The 20,931-nt window shown below is 42.2% G+C and overlaps 1 protein-coding gene and 2 long non-coding RNA genes across 3 annotated transcripts in view; 2 read left to right on the top strand and 1 right to left on the bottom strand.

Moving 5' to 3' along the window:
- Nucleotides 1-9,325, bottom strand: part of LOC107834095 (uncharacterized) — a 12,888-nt gene extending 3,563 nt beyond the window's left edge. Inside the window, exons 1-2 of the long non-coding RNA XR_001659879.1 lie at nucleotides 6,650-9,325; nucleotides 3,033-3,035 (exon numbers count right to left, since the gene is read on the bottom strand). This is a non-coding gene — a long non-coding RNA (uncharacterized LOC107834095). The remainder of the gene's footprint in view (nucleotides 1-3,032; nucleotides 3,036-6,649) is intronic.
- On the top strand, nucleotides 551-2,437 carry LOC103129130 (uncharacterized protein C11orf87 homolog). Its single transcript, XM_007540109.2, has 2 exons — nucleotides 551-1,243; nucleotides 1,571-2,437. Exon 2 carries the CDS (start codon nucleotides 1,679-1,681, stop codon nucleotides 2,081-2,083), a length of 405 nt encoding a protein of 134 aa, XP_007540171.1. The 5' UTR covers nucleotides 551-1,243; nucleotides 1,571-1,678; the 3' UTR covers nucleotides 2,084-2,437.
- A 7,813-nt stretch (nucleotides 9,326-17,138) lies between the features above and the next one.
- Nucleotides 17,139-20,931, top strand: part of LOC107834096 (uncharacterized) — a 20,995-nt gene continuing 17,202 nt past the window's right edge. The window contains exon 1 of the long non-coding RNA XR_001659880.1: nucleotides 17,139-17,335. This is a non-coding gene — a long non-coding RNA (uncharacterized LOC107834096). The remainder of the gene's footprint in view (nucleotides 17,336-20,931) is intronic.

Raw genomic sequence — 20,931 nt, 5'->3', positions numbered from 1 at the left:
TCCTACCGGAATAGCGTCACACTTGGCAATCTAGTGTAATAACATCACACTGCTACACATGTTTCAGAAATCCTTTAATTTCCATGGCAACCAAAACGCCTGGGTGGACCAGGACCCTATATGAGGCGCAACTCTTCATCAAAGCAGCCCTCCTCTGCAACTCCTCCACTCAGATCAGCTCCTTAGCCAGCAGAAATTAGCAAGCATTTTGTGGAACTGCCCATTTGCTGAGCTCATTATACGAGCTGCTTCTCAGTGCAATGCTGGTAAAAACACTGCATAAGGGTTAATAGAGGAGCCATGTTGCGACAACTTCATAAAAACAGAGCTTCAGAAACAGCAGGAGTTCTTAAAGAGACAAAGGGCCAATTTCAAGACGTTAATTTACAAAGGCAAATTTATTTTAAGTCACATTTGCAATATAGAATTTTATAACAACTGAAGGTAACTTAGTTGTTTGATTGTGCTATGAAATGGCACTATGTGCGGAAAATACATAATAGTTTGTTAATGTATTTTCTCAATACATTCTGTGGCCATTTGAGAACATTCATGATCTTGAAATGGCCCAAAGTGAAAGTTTGACACCCTGGAACAAATCCTTCAAAGGCTAAAGTTAAGGCATTCAGATCAAGAACTGTACTTAATTTCACTCAAAATTAGACTCAAATCTGTAGATTTGCTGGCCACACCCTCATATGGGTTTGTAATCTAAAACCAAGGACCATAAAATACTTTTATGGTCCTTTTTGGGTATGATTTATTAATATGCAAAATGTTGAACAGGGGAGGCATCGGTGTTTTACCTCTTCGGGGCTGCGGGGGGGAGGAGAGGAACCCACCCATCTCTGCCAGCTGACTGGTAGGCTGTCCGGGAGCTTTAATGCAGCTGCAGCTCTTCATTCAGATGCTGAGAGGAGCAGCGGATCGCCAACGGAGGAGGGGACTTTTTGTCTTGCAAAGGGGGAGGTGGAAAAACCAAGACAGCCCATTTTTAATCGCATTTCGCTCCCGTCCTCACTTTGATGCATGCTGAGGGATTTTCCAACTGCCTGTAATTGTTAAAGTGAGGAAGCGCTGCCCTGGATGCAGACAGAGGATTGCGGCAATCCAAGGCACCCTGAATGATCGGATCTTAGCAGCACCAGCAGCATCTCATTGTATGAAATGCGTCACCACGATCCGGTTTACACATTTCAGCCCTGCACTGACAGACTGTTTTATGTGATGACTACTTTAACAGGTAAGAATTCCGCCTTTTATTGGATTTCTTTTATATTTAGCGTAATTATTTCAGACGTTATTCTCTGCATAAAGCAGTTTCTCGTCCTAAAACGCTGCAGGAATGAATAATCTTACAGGCCTATTATTACAGTAGAGCTACTGTCCCGACTTCTCAGTGTTGGCATTTAATTCAGCGCCTGTTTTTTCTTAGCCAGTAGCGCACACAGTAATTGCTCACGCAGATCTAATTATTGTACCCAGAAGCAGGTCAAATTTGGATTTGGTGGCAAGTTTTTTTCTTCCGATTCTGGCTCAGCGGGTCACATATGTCTTCTTATCCGTGCAGGTAACCACATGTGCGGGCCGGTGTCACCGCGCTGAGCCCAGAGAGCACGAAGGGTATCAGGGGTCAGTGAGAGAAGAGTCGGCAGCAGGGGAAAACCAGGCGGACCGAATGACGTCCAGAGTCGCCGAGGCCTCTGGGCTGTCGGCGCCTCCGCAGCGCTGCCTCGGCGGTCTCCAGCCCAACAACGGCACCTGCGCGGAGCAGCTCAGCGTCAGCCTCTTCCCGCCGCTTTCTTCCACCCTCGCGCTCCTCGTGCTGGTGGCCGTTCTCGTGGGGATCATCCTCGTTTCCCTAGCAACGTTCCTCTTCCACAAGAGGAAGCTCCGGAACAGGAAGATCCAGCGCGCGCAGGAGGAATACGAGCGCGACAGTCGTAGCCCCGCGCGCGCAGGCCCCGGCGCCGGGGAGCCCGCAAGGCCGTGCGTCATTGTGCGACCGGTGAGGCGTGATGAGAAGCCCTCAAGCCGGAGCGTGGACAGCGAGGACAAACAGACAGTTCCACTTGATTGTTAACTCCGAGAAACTTCAGGGAATGAGACTGTGGAATAAACCGGAAAAGCAATAAGGCACAAAGAAATCCCACTTCTCCCCACATCGCTGCCGCTTGTAGACGACTTAGATACATTAGGGTTAGAAAGCAGAACACCGAGCAGACTAATAGAACTAGATATAACCGCAAACTTTCATCATTTCAACATTTCATTAGTAAAGGGCCACGCTACATCAACATTAGAAAAGCAGATGAGAGTTTGGGTAAATATGGAGGCTCACCATTAACCTCAATAATATTGGTTTGGAAGAAAACTAAGATGGGTGTTCTACAATCAGTGGCACCCCAAAAATTTTTATTGGGGTTGCAAAGGTGAGGAAAAAAATATACTATATATCCATATTTAAGGGCTGGAACTGGAACAAATAATGAGATTAATCATTAGATTAGCTAAAATAATTTAGTAATGATTAATTGTTAACTGGAGTGCAGACTAAATACATAAAATTTGCTGAAAAACTTTATATTCAGAGCAGTTTTTAAGCCAAAGCATTTAAGATGAAATACACCTCAAGTGGAACAGCTTTAGCTTTACCTGGTTCAAATTCACTAAAGGAATGTTGTGTTATTGAATTATAGGCAATATTTTTAGTTTTCCCTATTAAAAAGGAATTAAATTAATGTTTATTATGCAATTAATGTTTATTTTCATTTTAAAGTATTTCTAATATTGTACAAAATAGGTTTAAATGGTTAAATGAAAACTACACAATGTGCAACTTTTTTCATCAGATTAACTTCAATAACTGCTAAAATAATTGTGTGCTGCAGNAGAGTAGCCCTCACTGCCGCATAGCTTCAACAACCACTCCTGTTAACGGTAGCTTTTCTCCTGAAAATAACGTGCACTTGTTATCGGCTAGATTGGATTTAGTGACTTAGATTTAAGTCCCAGGGCCATTATTCTAACACTCACTAAAGGAAAGTACGAAGCCACCACATCTCTAGAATCATGTATGTTAACTTTACTATTTATCAAGAGAACACTTGACGATCAAACTGACTCGATTAACCTCAATGTCCACAACTTCTATTACTTTTTAATGGGTACTTTATTATGTAAGCTTTAGCAGGGGTAAATGACAAGCAGCATTTCTTTCAGAGGTTACAAATTCACGATAGCATAAAATCAAATTAGAATCAAATTAAAATCAATCTTAACCTACTCTCTTTCCTAACCCTGATCTGTGTCACCAGTTCCACTAAGCAAGGCTTTTGTGGGGCAGTTCAACTCACACCCGGTGGCAACTTGATCTTGGCAGCTGAGGTCCTCAGATGTCCTTGGTTAGAGTCTCTGTTCTGGTGGAGCAAAGTTCTCTTTACAGAAAAGAAGCAAAGTCGATCAGTTTGTTTTCCATTAAACGAACGGGATCTTCATCACCGAGTGACCTTTGTCTTTTCTCCAAGTCTGCCACAGTAGAATACGGATCATTGGGTGGAGGCAGAGGAGCCAGCCAAATCAGGAACCGAGGCTGGGGCTGGTGGATCTTGTCCCTTCTAGGCGGCGTGGAGTTTCAACTCTCCCTCGGTCCCAGGGTGTGGTCCTCTGCTGGTCTTCAGCCTGCGCCCTTTCGTTGTCTCTTCCTCAGCGCCGCGGACAAAGAACAGTTTCCTCCCCAGCTTGCTGGCTTTTTAAACCTTCTTGGTTCATAGTTGTGTATGGGAGAGGTCTCATGACTCATCCCTCCTGATTATTTCATTGGAAAGTACCTCTCCTCCCCAACTCTGCTCCACCCTGAATTTGGAAATACCCAAATTTTTCTTGTATGACTGCTGCAACTTTTGTCCGTTACTTCTCTTTTTCTCCTGTTGGCCATTTGGCAGTTATTGCCTTTTTTGGAGATGTTCTGATGTCTCCGCCTAGCTTAGTGTACTGCCTGTAACACAGTCTGCAACTCTTTTCCTCCTGTACTCGGATTCACAGCTTTCTTATAATATCATGAAACCCAATTAACTCAAAATACAACAATAATTAAGCTGTTACCATTACTACAGATCGTGAATACAGAGTATATATCATGAATACAAAGTATATATTTCAACTATACGTTACAGACATTGTGATTACAATAACACCAATCATCTCACTATTACACACATGTGTACTTTATAATCATTTCAATCATTACACACATATGCAATCTATATTCCATTTCTTTAATCATCATTAAATCATCATACAAAGTCACTGTTGTCTCCCAGGCCCGTACTCCGTTCTCTGCGTGTACCCAGAGAGATCTCACACCCCCAGGCCAGGTTTCTCGACACCCCCTCCTTGAGATCGAGCGGTGCGTCGCAGGAACGCAAAGTTCAGTTGTATAACTCTAGCACTTCATCACAATGGATAGTCAGAATGTCCCTTTCATAGCAAGTGACAGGAGAAGATGACGGCGTCCACGTATCCACGACCTCGTAGTCCGTCAGATTCGATGGTGGGGAAATCCAAGCGTCTGCATCCAGCACATCTTCTATCGTGGAGCTGCATGGTTCAGGGAGGTCGCAGTGCTGCAACTGTGGCGGTGGAGGTGATGCGGATCCATCCATCTCCACATCCAGCTGGATGGGCGCTGGAAAACTACAGCACGCCTCCAACTCCTCAAGCAGATCCTGGAAATCCTGAGCAAACGAAGGGGACTGCATCTGACAAATGCAGGTGATGTCGGGGCTTGTTTGACTGCTCTGATCCACGCGTGAAGGGAGAGGTGTATCTTCAGTCTGGCATGCTTGGTGAGATGAACTGAGAACCTCAGCTTGGGTACCCTGATCGTGAGTTGCAAGGCTGGCCTGACATCCGATGTCAACAAACATGTCTGTAGACGCCGGGCAAACTGGTGGAATGGGGTCGCCAACTGCTACCACTCTGCCGTCCATAAGGTGCAGAGTAAGAAGGCACTGGCGGGTGATCTGATTCTCCCAAAGCTTCTGAACAATGGGTATCACCCGGCCACTCTCCAAAGGCGAAGCTTGAAGCGCATCATCCGCCTGGCCTAACGCAGAGGTCCACACGACTTTATGGTCCCGCTCCAGGGATCTAGACGTAGAGGCCGCAATGTAAGGCAGGTCCTCACGGCCATAGAGGCAGAGGATTGCCGTTACATTTTCAAGGTGTACGCAGTCGTGACACCAACGGGTAGACGATGCAACCCATATGAACCCAGAGGATTCTGCGGTCGTTCCACATCCCACGCAGCAGATCGGTGCCTGAAGAGAAACAGCAACCTAGGTAACTTCATGATTAGTAGTTATCGATTCGTTTTTACTTATAATGTGAAAAAGGGGTGAAAAGCAAAAGCAAGAGCATAAGAGGGGAGCTGATTTAAACTCGTGTGCCTCTTTGAGCTGCGAGCCATGGAGAATTTATCACCGGGGAAACATTTTCGGATACTTGCGAATCCCGATGCTGCACATAAGATGAATCATGAAAAATCGCCGCATGGGTCATTAACCATACTATGATGGGCAGTGTAGACACCATCCTCATCCAATAGAGGGTCACTAACACTCCCCACCCTGTCACCCAGAGGACTAAGATCGCCCATCTTCGGAGCCAGCGACGTTTGCCTTGACCTCTGATGGAGAAAGCCTGGTAAGCCAGGTAGATGAGGATAGATGCTGCCAGAAGACCCTCGACGATCGCGGTGAGAATTTTCAGTGGTGCAGCACGGTTAGCGTGGGTTCCTCCACAGACCAGCTCCATTATTAAGGCCGTTGTGTCGATGGTAAGCCAAAGACAGGCTACCGCTCCTCTGCGCCAGTTGATGCGGGTCCGTCCCATCAGATAACAGGCAAAAAGGGAGGGGGCATGATCCCATCTTCGGAGAAGAAGGGGTCGTAGAAGGAGCTTTGCATACCCCTGGAGCGCGACAAACACTCTCAAAGGCTGCCCANACTCTGTATGCCTTTGTATAAATTGAACATGATTCTCTGGAGGGGCCAGTTGAGTAGTTAGCATGTTTCAACGAGGGGGACATTGACTCCTCCTTTGGGGGCGCCACTGTGTCCAATTAAAGATTCCCTTGGGGAAAAGGATAAATGAATGGATAATGTGCCAAAGTGTGGATAGAAGACTGAGAAGGAAAATGATGCAGTAGATTGACTTCTTCAGCTAAGTTGGGCTGTTTTAATGAATTTGATAGAGGTGGACATTGGACATACAGCGGTTAGCATTCAATGTGTTTTGCATAGAGCTATGAGATTGCTTTAGTTGTAAACTGGTATTTTATTAATTTGTCGAAAGGGTTTCAGCTAAGACATGAGAACAGTTCATACTGAGGCATGAGAAAAATGAGTGAGATGAGAAGTTATCATAATGAGACATGACAAGAGGTGGGTAGCCAAAAATTGTAGTCAAATAAGAGTAACTACTTCAATGTATTTTACATAGATAAAAGTAGAACGTAATTGTCCAAGAAATTACTCAAATGAAAGTAAAAAGGTATTTGGTAGAAAGGCTACTCTAGTGCTGAGCAACTGATCAGCACTAGAGTGATCAGTGAACTCCAAAATGTGAATTTTGGAGTTCACATAACTCCAAAATTTGGAGTTATGTGAAAGTTTGGTATTTTAAAGTCAAAATAATTCACATAAATAATTACAAATACCAAAGTCAGGCAAAAGAAAGTTTTCCCAAATGATTTTTCTTTCAATATAAAACTTAGGAAACTAACAAAAACTACAGGTGTGCATTTGTGTCTGGTGTTAGTTAAAACAAGCTTCATACTCACATTTGGTAGAGTATCTGGGAAATTTTACACAAGTGTTGCAACACTTCATAATAAATTACTCAAGTAAAAGTAAAAAGTACAGCATAGTAGAAATACTCCTATAAGTGTTTTGTTCCCAAAAAGTACTCAAGTAAAAACTGAGTAAATCTAATTAGTTACTACCCAATTCTGGATGTGATGCAGAGAAGTGGAATGAGAGGGGGAAAGTGTTCATATTTAGATAAGAGGAGGATTACTGTGATGAAAACAGTTATAACGAGGCATGTGATAGACAATGAGTGTATGAGAAAAATGAGGGCTAAGATAAGGTCAATAATGAAGCATGATGAGAATTAGTAGGTTGTAGAGCAGTTATAACAATACAGGAAGCAGAAAGGATGAGTTGGGTATGAAAAATACATAAGCAAGGCATATTGATTCACGAGGAGGGTGAGTGGGACAGATATGACAAAGAGAAAGTCGAAAAACATAAGAACAGACATAAGAACATAAGAAGAGACTGACAAATGACAACAGGTCTTAACAAGGAATAAGATAAGTTAGAAGTGAGGTCATAATGTGGCCAAAAAATCATAATGAGAAAAGGGAGGTTGGAAAGGAAAATAATTAAAAGGATAAGCGGGGTGAAAAGCATGAAAGGGATGAACTGGGGCTTTGAATAAAAGAAAAGAACTGTAGGTGTTATGAAAAAGAGGAGTAAGAGGAATGAGGACGAGTAGAAAAAAGGTATAAAGAGGGATAGGGAGGAAACAGTAAATTAGGCAGAAAAATGAACACTGGGAATAAAAATGAAAAGTGAGATGCAAATAAAGATTAGTGGGATGAGAAGGATACGTGGGAGAAAATCGAGTTGGAACAAGTGATTAGGAGGACAAGTGGAATATGGTATTCTACTTGGATAAACGGGTTTAATATTAAAGGCTGAGGAAGAAGAGTGAAATGAGAAGAGTGAGTGGATTTGTCAACATGAGGAAAACTGTGGTGAAAAGACCAGCCATCTTAAAAGAAGGCTTGCCACGAAATTAAATGTGTTGCAGATGTGTGGTCCTGCTCCTGAATATAAGTTAATGCTTCATCTAGGAAGCTGACAAGTCCTTTTAAAACTGTAAGTATTTGCCTGCACATTTAATTTAGCCCTGTCTCATTAAACGTCAAAGATGTTCAAACTTTAAATCCTCACTGGGATTTGACACATGGATGTGTTAAATTATTAAGACATGTTGGAATAACTCAGACCTTGGTGGCTCGCTGATCTTCCTTGGCATGCCCTCTGACACACTACCAGTATGTAGTTAGACTATAATGGATGTTGTGGTGCTTAGGCAGTGCAAAGCTGCATATATGCTATAGAAATGGCTTATTTGTTTATGTAGTATTTTTTCCTTCAATTAAGTGACTTAGCAAATTTACAAGTACTGTCCTCCAATGTCTTTTAGACATCTGTGGGTAGCTTTAGATAGCTTAACAGGATGCAAGACCTTTTGCTGTAGTAATGCACACAAACCATTTTTTTCCTTAAAGTGTCAAGTAGGCTAGTAAGTTTTAGTGCTTATAGAGTATTAAGATTTTTGAGTATTTCTAATGTATTCTCTGACATGTATTATACTGAGAAATCTTCCAGCAGAGGCTTTTGGTTGAAGCCAGTCTTATTTGATCCTTCATATTGTATCATTGTGAGCCTGATAAAAATATTGTCATTTATTATATAAATTCATTGTCAATTGTATGCCACTATGCGAGCTGGAATGTTTTGCAGTAACATCTTTCTGGAGTTCATATAATCTGCCTTATCTGACAAAACTCTGTAATAATAAAACTTTATAAATAAATGCATAATACTTTTACCCCTTTGTTTCAGTGTTCTGAAACAGCCAAGGTACATCTGCTACCACCTTTTGATGTAAAAAGAAAATTTAAAAAACCCAGACCAGATCTAAAGTAAATCTACATTTGATAAGCTGCAAACTCGTTACTGTTGCAGACAGCCTGACTAAACAGCTATTAAAAGTTTCTTATACTGCTGGTTTTACTCTATGGAGAGCAAGCCAACAAAAAGCCATGGTATCTTGCACAATGAACTCTTTCCAACTACTGCTTTTAGTTATTGCAGGTGATGATTCAGTATTTGTATGAATATTTAGATTATGTTATAAATTTTAGTTTATTTTTGGAGATTCTCAAGATAGTCACATTCTTAGAATTTTACACGAGATCATGGGTGTCAAACAGATTTTTATTTCAGTCACATCAATATTATGAAGGTCCTCAAGAACTGGTTGTGGCACAAACTACACACAAAATCCATTAACTAAAATCTATTAACTAAACTGTTAAAATAGTAATAAATAGTTGCCTTTGAACTATCATTAACAACTTATTTAAGTTACTCTAAAAGTTAGATGATGTTGAACATATTTTCACATTGGTGTAATTTGGCATTAAAGAGAAAAAAAGTGGCTTTGCCTTGATTGATAAAATATTGAAATATTATTTTCAATATTGAAAATAATATTTTCAATATTGAAAATATTTCAATATTGAAATATATTGAAATATTGAATATTTCAATATTCAATATTTTTTGAAATATTGAATATAGAAATATTCAATATTTTTGAAATATTGAATATTGATATAATATTGAATATAACAGAATCTTCAACAGCTTGAAGATTCTGTTTATGTCAGGGCCACAAAGAGTTACAGCAGGCCGGATGACTAAAGTTAGATAACAATGAATAACAATGGAGTTCATATATGTTGTTTTTAGGCATTGAGTAATATTCTCAAACAAGAAGAGCCTTTTGAGTCACATTTGATAAGAACAAAAAGGTACTTCCAAATTTGGATGATGATTTTTGCATCAGTAATGGCACCATTTATTCACTGTAGCAGTAAATAGGGTTAGGGTTAACCTACATAATCCCCCCTCCACAAAACTTTACACTTGGCACGATCCAGTCAGACAAGTACCATTCTCCTGGCAACCATCAAACCCAGACTCGTCCATCAGATTCCCAGATGGAGAAGCGTGATTGGTCACTCTGGTCTGGTCTAGAGTCCAGTGGAGGCGCTTTACACCACTGCATCTGATGCTTTGCATTACACAGCAAATTCAAAAGTGTTAGATTTCCAGTGTAAGTGTTGTATGTTAAAATACAGTGTTAATTCAACACTTGTTTAGTCAACATGAGTGTTAGTTTCCCTAAAGAGTTTGTGTTATTCCAAAGATTTAAATAAAAGCAATCCTGTCCAGTATTGATTTCTAAATTAACACCAACTCTAACTCCCACAATTGTAACATATTTGTGACATCACTTCCTGGAAGAAGTTATAGTCAGGGTGGGGGATGCAACAGGCCCCTGCAAGAGGGGGCCCAGATGGGAGGAAGGTAATGCTGTCCGGGATCCAATTTTTATTTGATCACATCTAAAAATAACTGTAAAAGGAGGGCCTTCTAATATGTCCCAGTAGCTTATATAATAGGATGCCCCATTGTTGACTCATGGTTGCTAAAGACCTTCCCAGACTGACTGATTTTAGTGACATAGTGGGTATAAAATATTGAGTAAAACATTAATGGCTTTATTTTCACTCTTACATTTAACTTTATGACACACAAAACTACAAATGAATCGTCCTTATTGTCTCCAGGTGCATTGTGGGTAAAGCTTGTCACCAACGTCATCATCAGTCACAAATGGCAAACTAGCTAGAGCATTTCTACGGATTACTTTAACATGTTTTGAATTTGTGTTGTTTCATCATTAGTGACCAGTAGCTTGATGATTCTGTTCTTCTCTTGGTTTGTTGTATTTCATGTCAGATGGACTTAAAAATGACATAGTCGCTCTCTCTGGTGATGAAACTTGTTAGCTCCGCTGTTGCGGGCATGTCCATGTTTGTACGGTTAAATTATCATGACCTTTATTATTTGGGCCCGATCATTTGCCCCGCCTCCCGGCCGACGCCGTCTTGTTCCGCTACTGCGCCACATTTTTGCCTGAGGAGCGGAGGCAGCAGTATGACGTCTTGTCTGGAGCTTATAACAAGGTAAGTTCCATGTTAAAATGATCACGTTTTTGACTATTTTTATGGAGGCATTAATTTTCCATTTACACAAGAGTATCGATTCATATACATAGTTCGCTTAACGAACGTTTATTTGTTTGGATATCACGGTATATTCAACTGTTTATTATCTTAACCGAACATTAAAACTGTCAGGAAAATCTGGAGGCCATTTGAGTTAACATTATTTAGCTGCGGGGTCGTTTTCTTTAAGTTTTTGGCTGTAGACTGCAAAACGGGGGATTGGCTGCGCTGGACCACTGGCTTGATCTATGCTAGAGGCGTCAAACTCCAGTTCTGGAGGACCACTGTCCTGCAACATTTAGATGTGCCGCTGCTGCACCACACCTGGATACAATAATTAGGTGATTAGCAGGACTCTGGAGAACTTATCTACACAATGAGGAGGCAATTGAGCCATTTGACTCTGGTGCTTTGAACCTGTGGCACATCTAAAAACTGCCAAAATGTTTTTTTTTTATAATATATATATCATTATTCGTATGTCATGTTGGTGACTGAAGCCTGTTATGATGACTTCATCACATTTCTTCAGACAGGTTGCATGACTTTTTAATGCTGTCCAAAAATGTTTCTGTAAGCTGACTAATTTCTTTAGTGATTATTTCTTTATTTTTTTTTTATGCTTTATCTTGTAAACCGGGTGGGCAGAGTAATTTGAGTGAATATGATGGTGACACACACAAAGGTGGGTCTGATTGGTTTTGCTCACACTTCTTTTTAAAATATTTATTTATTATCCTAATGTTTCTGCTATATTTCCTGTTTTTCCTTCCAGGCTGGAATAAACAGGCATTCTTCTGTTGGTTCATGTTCTTCTTCCTACGTCCAAAGGCCACAAGAAAAATGCCAAAACAGCTCATGTCAAACTGTGGACCATGTTGTCAGATATGTGCAGGTATGTGTTACTCTAATGATCCTAGGTCTTTGTAGAAGCACTTTCTTATTGGCTTTGTTTGCTATTTGAATGTAGCTGTGCTCTATATAGTTAATATATTTTATTATTTGTCTTCTTAGCATTTTGCCAAAGATGGGAGCCAGTGTTAAAGCCTTCCTCATTGGTGTGGAACCAGGACAGCCCTTCCTCCTGCATGTTGGCGAAAACAAGAGCAGCACCAAAGACACTTCACCATCAGTGATCACAAGACTGTGACCAATGAACTTTCAAAGCACACTTCACCTTTAGTACAAAGTACAATGAATGAATGACCTTTGTTGTATATTGCTGTCAGTGCTGTTTGATGTTTTGAAATAAAAGTAGATTACATACTGCAACTGGTACTGTTGTTTTTGTAGATTCAAGTGGCATCTAATGTCTTTTAAAATGAATTTGGGGATTATTGATGGCCAGTAGTTTCTGGGGGAAAAAAAGTTTTTAATTGCTCTAGTGGCTTTTATTTGGTAGTAAATTGACAAAAAAAGCGGGTAATAAGAAAAGGGGAAGACCAGGAAGCGAACCCACTACAGCCACAATGAAAACTAGAGCCTCCTATATGGGTTGTGCTTAACCCCTGCACCACCTTAGCACACCCTGCCAGTTGTATTTTAAAACTCAGATTTCTATGTTATATACTTTACACCAGTGGTCCCCAACCCCCGGTCCATGGACCGCTACCGGTCCGTGGACCAATTGGTACCGGGCCGCGTAAGAAATAATTAAATATTTCTGTTTTATGTATTATTTGAGGGGCTGCACAGTGGCGCAGCTGGTAGAGCTGTTGCTTTGCAGCAAGAAGGTTCTGGGTTCAATTCCTGGCCCCAGTCTTTCTGCATGGAGTTTGCATGTTCTCCCTGTGCATGTGTGGGTTTTCTCCGGGTGTCCCACAGCCTAAAAACCTGTCAGGTTACTTGGCCTCTCCAAATTGCCCCTAGGTGTGAGTGGGTGTGTGCATGGTTGTTTGTCCTGTGTGTCTCTGTGTTGCCCTGCGACAGACTGGCAACCTGTCCAGGTCGCCAGTCTCTTGCCCGGAACGTCAGCTGGAGATAGACACCAGCAACCCTCCTGACCCCACCAAGGGAAAGAAAGAAAATGTAAAGAAAATGGATGGATGTATTATTTGAGTCTAGAGGATCTATTATTTTGAAAATCCTTTCACCGGATTCTCTCAGTTACTTTGAGCCCACAAACAGCAAAATGATTAAGAAACAGATCAGATGTCTTTGGAAAGTTTCTTTGCAAAGGGGAAAAGGCCCAGAGAAGAGACAGGAGGATGGATTTATCCCGGACCGGTAGGTGAGTCCCACATTACAAGCCGCTCTGTGTAACATGCGGCGACCAGCTGCTAATGAAGCATTGAAGCTTCAAACTGCTTCACCTCGTAGAGACCAAGCAGGCTGTGGATATAAGCAACACTTCGGGTGTCATTGTCTCCATCACTCCCAGATTGGACCGTCTCGTTGCAGAGAAACAAGCTCAGGGCTCCGTTAGTCATTATCGTGAGTTAAAATGTTCACGAAAGTAAAATGTTCGTTTTTGTGGCGCATCTGNCCCCAAGACGCCGGAGTGAAGATCCTCTGGTGTGGCGGATTTGGATAAACTCTGTCCACTTCCAATCTCAGTGGGAGCCTGGTGTTATTGAAAACATAGTAGTCTGGGTTGGCTTCCATCTTCACTACTATTTTCGCCATACCTGGTGATGTGGTCCAAATGATCATGCCATTTATTGAGAGTTCACAGTATTGTCCCTGTAGCGGTTCCAAATAATGGGGACCCCACCGAACCCGCACTTCCTTCCCCTCAATCATCAGATAGACTGTATTAAAAATCCATGGAAGGTGTTGCGAACAGTCCGGTGAGATTCCGTCATAACTACTCACGTCGGCTGACATTTTCCCTTGCCAAATTGGGATAACCGAGGGGACAAAATAATATGGTTTCTGCCATGGACGTGGCGATGCTTCCTCACTCTCTCCGACCTCCTTTACCTCATGGAGATCAGGGGGTCGAAGATAGGTGAGATGCTTAAGATAGTAGGCTTCTGTGAGCGGATAGGAGACAGTGAAATCTTCTCGTGGCATGTCTAGTAAAATGGAACAGTTTGGGAGTTTCAAGAAGGCTCCCTTCTTAGAGACCCCAGACCAGACTTCTGGGCCTGCTTTAAATAGTTTGCTCACAAAGTATTTTTTCCCACTTCGTTTTTTATCTTTCTTCTGACTTTTAGACTTGGTACCTCGGTCCCCTCCTTCCAGGGCACCTTTCAATTCTGACTTTTCTTCCTCCATGCTGATGTGAGTGACTGCCAGGCGCTGGTCTTGAACTTCTTCTTGGGAGGGTCTAGGTCTATGGTCGCGTAAACCTTGTTCTCATGTACCACCTCAATTGTTGCTCCTACTGAATATACTCCTTTATAAGGGATAGTGAGCATTTGTACTGACAGTTGAACTTTGCGGGTGGTACTAGGGTCAATGGGCGTTTTTACTCTGTGGGCCACGCCTCCTGGAACTTGGAATATTCCATCACGGAAATTGAGCTCCGCCGTCACAGTGTATAGGGCTGATTTTTCTTTGGGTCTTGCTGCGTTACTGCCCCACCCATCTATCTCTGTGGTGTAATAGTAGAGGTCTGATGTGCGTACCCCCCTCTCCCTTGGGACGTCCGGTAGATCTGTCACCGCGATGGTGCAGTCGTTAATAACTTCCAAAATCAAGTGAGCCCAGGTGGTTAGTTCCCAGGGGCCCGTCCAGCCCCCATTCACAGCTTGCATTTTGGTTTCATCTGGGAGCAAACTCAACTCCTCAGCCATGGGGCGGTTTGTTTGAGGCCGGTACACCCGGAAGACCATAGGGGAGTGCGTGGTACTCACTGGTGGGAACTGCAGCTGTGTTCGCGCAGGATCATAGGGCCAGGCCGCATGGACGGAGTCCCACAGATAATCGTGTGGCCCTTCTTCCTTCCGCCAGATCCACTGTTCTCTCCCTGAGGACTCTTCTGGGGAGTTGGGAGGGGCGGAAGGCCCTGAGACCCATTGCACCGATGGTATGGGGCTTCCATAAGTACACTGAACCCCCCCATACGTTTGGAAGTACCGTAGCGAGCTGTAAAACCTCCTCACTTGCCATCCGTCAGCTTCCCCCGATAGAGTCACCTCTCCTCCTTGGATCTGCTCGCGGCAGGCCGAACAGCTGCTCAACTCCTCTCCGTCCCACAGACAGGTACATCTTCTTGGTTCTTCCTCCCGCCATCCCCACTGACTCACTATTACCAACCGAGGCAGGTAGCCCATTCGACAGTTTCCACATATCTGGACATTCATAACAGAGACCGGGGAGACGGGAAGGTGTTGCAGTCTATCGGCCTTTGCTTCCTGTCGCCTGGGCTTGTCGCGACCTGGTCCCTCCCAGGTGATGTCGAGCTGACTAATTGATAAACACACAGGGCAGCGGTTCTTCGCTTTACTCCACATCAGCATTTCGGGATCCTCCGACAGGACTCCATTTTTGGCCCAATCCAATTTCTTCAGGGCTCGTCCTGCCCAAATCCCTGAAGTTGTTCTCCTGATCACAACCACCCCTTTCATGGTGGCCAGTCCAAGATAGGGTGGAACAATACATGATTCACTGGCCATTTCACCGGCTTCTGTTTCTCTTTAGTCAGGAACTGGCTTGAGCTGTTCAACTCCTTGGATCCCTTTCTTCTCAAGCAGTACTGTATTTCTATCCAGTACTTGTTTAACAATATCTTTTGTCTCAAATTTAGGTTTCACTGCTGCACTCACAGGTTGCTCTCTTGCTTTGACCCACACTCGTTGTCCCACTCTGAATGGTACTTTGGCCGTTGGTTCCTCCTTTTTGTTGCTGGAGCCCCGCCCCACCTCCTTCGTGGTGAACGGTCGTTGGTTGAGCTCCATCGAGGGGGCGGGCCTTTCTGCTCTGCTTCTGTCGTTTAGGGCCTGCCCTATTTCGACCGCCATGGTGCTCCAGCTTTTGTCGTTAGCATTCTTAGCTATCCAGCTCTTTACTAACCCAATGGCGCGCTCCACTACTCCATTGGCTTGGGGTGTATAGGGAGGCGAGTACACTCTCATCACCCCATATTTCTGGCACCATTGGTCAACCTGTGCATTACGGAAGTGTGTCCCATTATCCGTTCGCAGCTCCTTTGGGATTCCCAGGGCACTGCATACTTGCTCCAGCATGCCAACAACACTGCTGCCATTCGCTTTCCTAGCTGCTCTCACGGTCACAAATCCTGACATTGAGTCCACCAGTACTAGAAGGTACTTCTCACCCTTCTTTCCTGTTGTTCCCATGGGGCCTGCAACATCCATGCAGACTGAACCCCAGGGGATCATGCTCTTGATGGTTAAGCCTTCCAACCGTTGCCCTCGGCGACCTGCGTTATATTTTCCACACACTTCACAGTCTCTCAGCACGCGTTGGACTTGTTTTACTGGGATCCAAAGTTCATGCTCCTCCAGCTCCTTACGGGTAGGTCGCACGCCTGCATGACCAAGAGCCTCATGCACACTCCGTACGACCTCATCCACGTACTCCTCTGGGACCTCCCTTCCTCTGGGAGTGCTGTCCCACTTCTCGATTCCGACAAAGACAATCTTCCTTTGTTGGACATAACAGTCCACNAGTAGAGCTTGTGAGTCTTAAGTCTGGTTTAGACGGCAAGATTTAAGAATTGTTGGCTGATTCTCCAAACCTCTGTGACCACAGAGCTGATAAAAGTACAACAGGTTCGATCGGTTCATGTTCAGCCACACGGCTGGAGCAACACACCACACGAACCGATTCCAGACAAGAACATCGCGATTCCAGAGGATAATCCACAAAACTCCCAACATAGCAATAGTGACAGTTTGTGGAGTCATTTTAAGAGATAAAAGACGTAACAAAAAGAAAAGGCGGTGGATAAAAGATGACGGGAGCAGCCACTCTATTTGCTGCACTATGATTTGGAGGCGACTATGTTTTTTCATAGTTAACATTTTTAACTGAATAAACATAAACATATATAATAATATATTGACGGTTCATGCCTGCGCCCCCCTGGGCCGCAGCAAAATTTTCCAAGTCTTGACCGGTCCGCGGTAATAAAAAGTTTGGGGACCACTGGTTTACACTGTTCTGTGTTAAATTAACACTTTGGGTAAGTCAACACTGATGTGTGTTTAATTTCAACTACTGTGAGTGTTGATTCAACTATATCACAAATGACACTTTCAAAAGTGTAATTTCTACACCATCCAGAGTGAACCAATATAGACACTTTCAAAGTGTTGAACTCAAGTCTGTAGGAGTTGACTGAACACTTCCAAATTTGCTGTCTACTCTTGGTGATGTATGACTTGGATTCAACTGCTCAACCATGGAAACTCATTCCATGAAGCTCCCTGCACACTGTTCTTGAGCTAATCTGAAGACCACATGAAGCTTGGAGGTCTGTAGTGAGTAGTCACTCTGCAGAAAGTTGGCAACCTCTAAGCACTATGCATTCCTTCAGCTGACCCTGCTCTGTCAGATTACGTGGCCTACCACTTTGTGGCTTAGTTGATGTCATTCCCAAGCACTTCCATTTTCTTATAATACAGTTGACAGTTGACTGTGGAATATTTAACAGCAAGGAAATTTCACGACTGCATTTGTTGCACAGGTGGCATATCACAGTTCCATGCTGGAATTCACTGAGCTCCTGAGAGTGAGCCATTCTTTCACAAATGTTTGTGACAAAAACAGTCTGCATGACTAAGTACATAATTGTATACACCTGTGGCCATGGAAATGATTGGAACACCTGATCCCGATAACTTGGATGGGTGAGCAAATACTTTTGGCAATGCAATGTATGCCATTGAGGCACATGTGGTGTCACATGTTTCCAAATGAGTGTGACTAGATCTTAATTACATTAACAAACTCTCCTGGTGCATAATATTGATCTCATCAATGATACTTGCACTGCGATTCATGTGCAAGGATCGTTGAAGCACATATGCATATGTGCATATGTAAACTTTAAGCACTAAAAGCTATGTGTACTGAATACAGAATCAGGGCTAACTGCATAAAACAAGCGAAGTCACCTGAGCAGACTCCATCAATTCTTCCATGTGCTTTATTGGCACAAAGGTTGAACATCCTCTTCCTAAACTCAACGTCTCTGTAATGAAGCCACATCATGTCCTGGGGAGGGTCAAAGGAAGTGAGTCTCCAGCTGTCAGTATAGTGGGCCAAGATCCAGGACATCGTGTTCCTAATTGTCCCTAACCAAAAAAGGACTTGAGAATATGAAGCAAACTTTGGCAAGACACCAGCGAGCCCTGGTAGATGCTCTGAAAGCCTGCTCTTATCTCATTGGCATGAGTGCAACAAAATGAAAACTGTTTTTCTCCCCCTTCAGGCAGACTGGAAGGAGCTCAGTGAAAGATGACTAATGCATTTATATTTAAGCATATGCTTCCTTCAGAGCAATTTACACATTAAAGTTGTTCGTCCAACAAAGAAAATCCTGATTAGCACAGATATTAGCATTGTTAAATGTCTAGGCACAGTATGTGATATAGGGCTGAAACAATTAATCGGATTAATCATGATGAATCAATTATTAAAATAATCGTCAACTGAGTAATAGATTTAGTAGTTGATTAATTGTTAACTGGTGCATAAAGACTCAAAAAGGCAACATGCTTACAAAACTGTAGATACATTTTGCATTTCAAATAAAATTTTTGTAATTATATTCTAAGTAGAATTTCTCATCCCTATTTACATCATTATCTAATTCAAATTCTGCAAAAAAGCAGAAATCTATTAGGCATCTTCTTCTATCCAATTATTAATCAGTTATTTCAAAAATGTATACCATAATAACATTACAATGTATTGATGTTAAGTCAAGCAGAATGAGCTAGAAGTGTTTTCGGCTGCAGATTCATCCTTTGCTGCAAATGAACAAGTGTTTACTAAAGGAATGCTATTACTGACTTTTTAGGCAATAACATGTTAATTCTCTTATTTAAAAATGGAATTATTTATTTGCACGTTTTAATGCCTTTCTAATATTGTATAGATAAAAAAAAGCCTTAAGTGGTGAACGTAAAACTCTTAAGTTTTACGTTCCGACGCAATTAGCAAATACACCCTGGTCTATTTGGGATACAGTCACAAATGTCAATTTAAAATGTCTAATATATACACATTTAAAGAGCCTCATGGAAAACATGTTCTTAAGGTGAAAAAAACCTGATTGAAAATCGATTTATTCACTATGGAAGTGTATATCATGGAGGAGAAAAATTAGAGCGCTGTCATGTTATAAAGTGATAGTTATATTGTACAAACATGATAATGTATTGTATAAACATAATATTCATATTGAACAAGGATTCTGTGTTTTCTTCAATCTCTTTTATCTGCTTACATGCACACGCAGCAGCTTACATAACCATGTTTATGTGTGACTGTCACCAGTCATACATAAACAGACTGAAACTGATTAGACTACTGTTTAAGGAGGGAACACATTGCACAAAAGAATAAAAAGCTAAACTCGCGTTACAATCTTTGTCTCACTTGGTTTCATCCATAAGGTGTGCTAAGTATGGTCCAGCGCTGGACGGTGAATGTAACTCTGTATCTGTTCCATTTGTATGACATGTATGGCTTGTAACATTTGATCATTTTCGGCATGAAAAGTCTGTTTTTATACTTAACCAAATCTCATTATTTCTAAACGTAATAACACTGAGGGGTTCTGGTCGGGTTCCAAAAACTGGTAAACAGACCTGGGTGTGCACAGAGACAAAAATGATTGAACTACAACTAAACGTATTAGTATGCGCATTCTGAGCATCCAGAATGGGTCTGCACAGAAGGAAACGTCAGTTCGATCCTGTAGACACGGCAGCATTCCTAACTGACCGTATGGAACGAAGCTGAAGTTGGCTTCCGATTGTAGATTCCGATTCGGGAAATGGCTAAAGGGCGATTATTACGGAATGAAAGCATCTTCAGTCATAACAGGCTCAGATGCCTTTGCTTAACATTTTCTGTTCAGCTCAGCATGTGCATACTATTACTGATTTCAATCACAATGCCAACCAGCATCAGTATCTCTCCATATTTTACACCAGGCAGCATGAAGGAAAACTTGACCAACTCCTGTTAGCTACTGTACTAGCCTTCCTTATGCCTGCACAGAAAGCATACTATCGCCACCTCCTGGACATGAAATTATCACGTTTATACAAGATAACTGTCCCAGATACCACACAATGTTTTTGGTTGAAGTCGAAAACTGACGGTGGATCAACCATCAAACAACCATCCAATTCTAACCGTTAAAACTGTGTCAGTGAATCAATGTTGTTTTGTGGTTGAAATCTAATGAATGAAATGCAGATGTCTGATCAATGTTGAATCAATGTCAGCTGTTTTGCCACACACCTTCCCCTCATCAGAGCTCTGGGTGAGAGCATTTTATTAGTGAGTGGGGGTTATCACATTTTAAATTAACCATTGTAGAGGATAGTGGGTGATGATTCCCTTCTGTACATTTTTCACTTGTTAATAAAAATTCTTACTACAAGGAGTGGAGCGGTCCACCCCTACAGTGTATATGAGTGGGATGTCCCAACCACACAGCCACTTTGCTGTTGGCTTGTTGGCAAAATATGTTAATTCAACATTGAATTATCGTCACAAAGGTTGAATTTATGTTTAAGGTCGACGACAGAACCTGGATCAGCCATCAAACAACCATTCAATTCTAGCCAATTAACTAACATTGAAAATGTGTCATTGAATCAATGTTGATTTATTGTCAATATCCATTGATTGAAACACCAACATTGAATCCAGTGTTTTTCAGCACCGGTCCACCAGGCACACTGCCCCGCAAGTTTTAGGCATTTCCCTAATTCAGCACACATGATTTTAATTGACGTCTGATTAACAGGGTTTTGCTGAACTGAAAACATGCAGGCCAGTTTGCCTTGAGGACAAGGTTTGAGGAAACTAGTAATCTAAATGTTCAATCAAGGTAAGCT

This window comes from Poecilia formosa, unplaced genomic scaffold (genome assembly GCF_000485575.1).
Source record: "Poecilia formosa unplaced genomic scaffold, Poecilia_formosa-5.1.2 Scaffold518, whole genome shotgun sequence".
Classification (NCBI taxonomy): Eukaryota; Metazoa; Chordata; class Actinopteri; order Cyprinodontiformes; family Poeciliidae; genus Poecilia; species Poecilia formosa.
The sequence above is the reverse complement of the archived record's forward strand: the minus strand, read 5'-3'. Positions and strand labels throughout refer to the sequence as shown.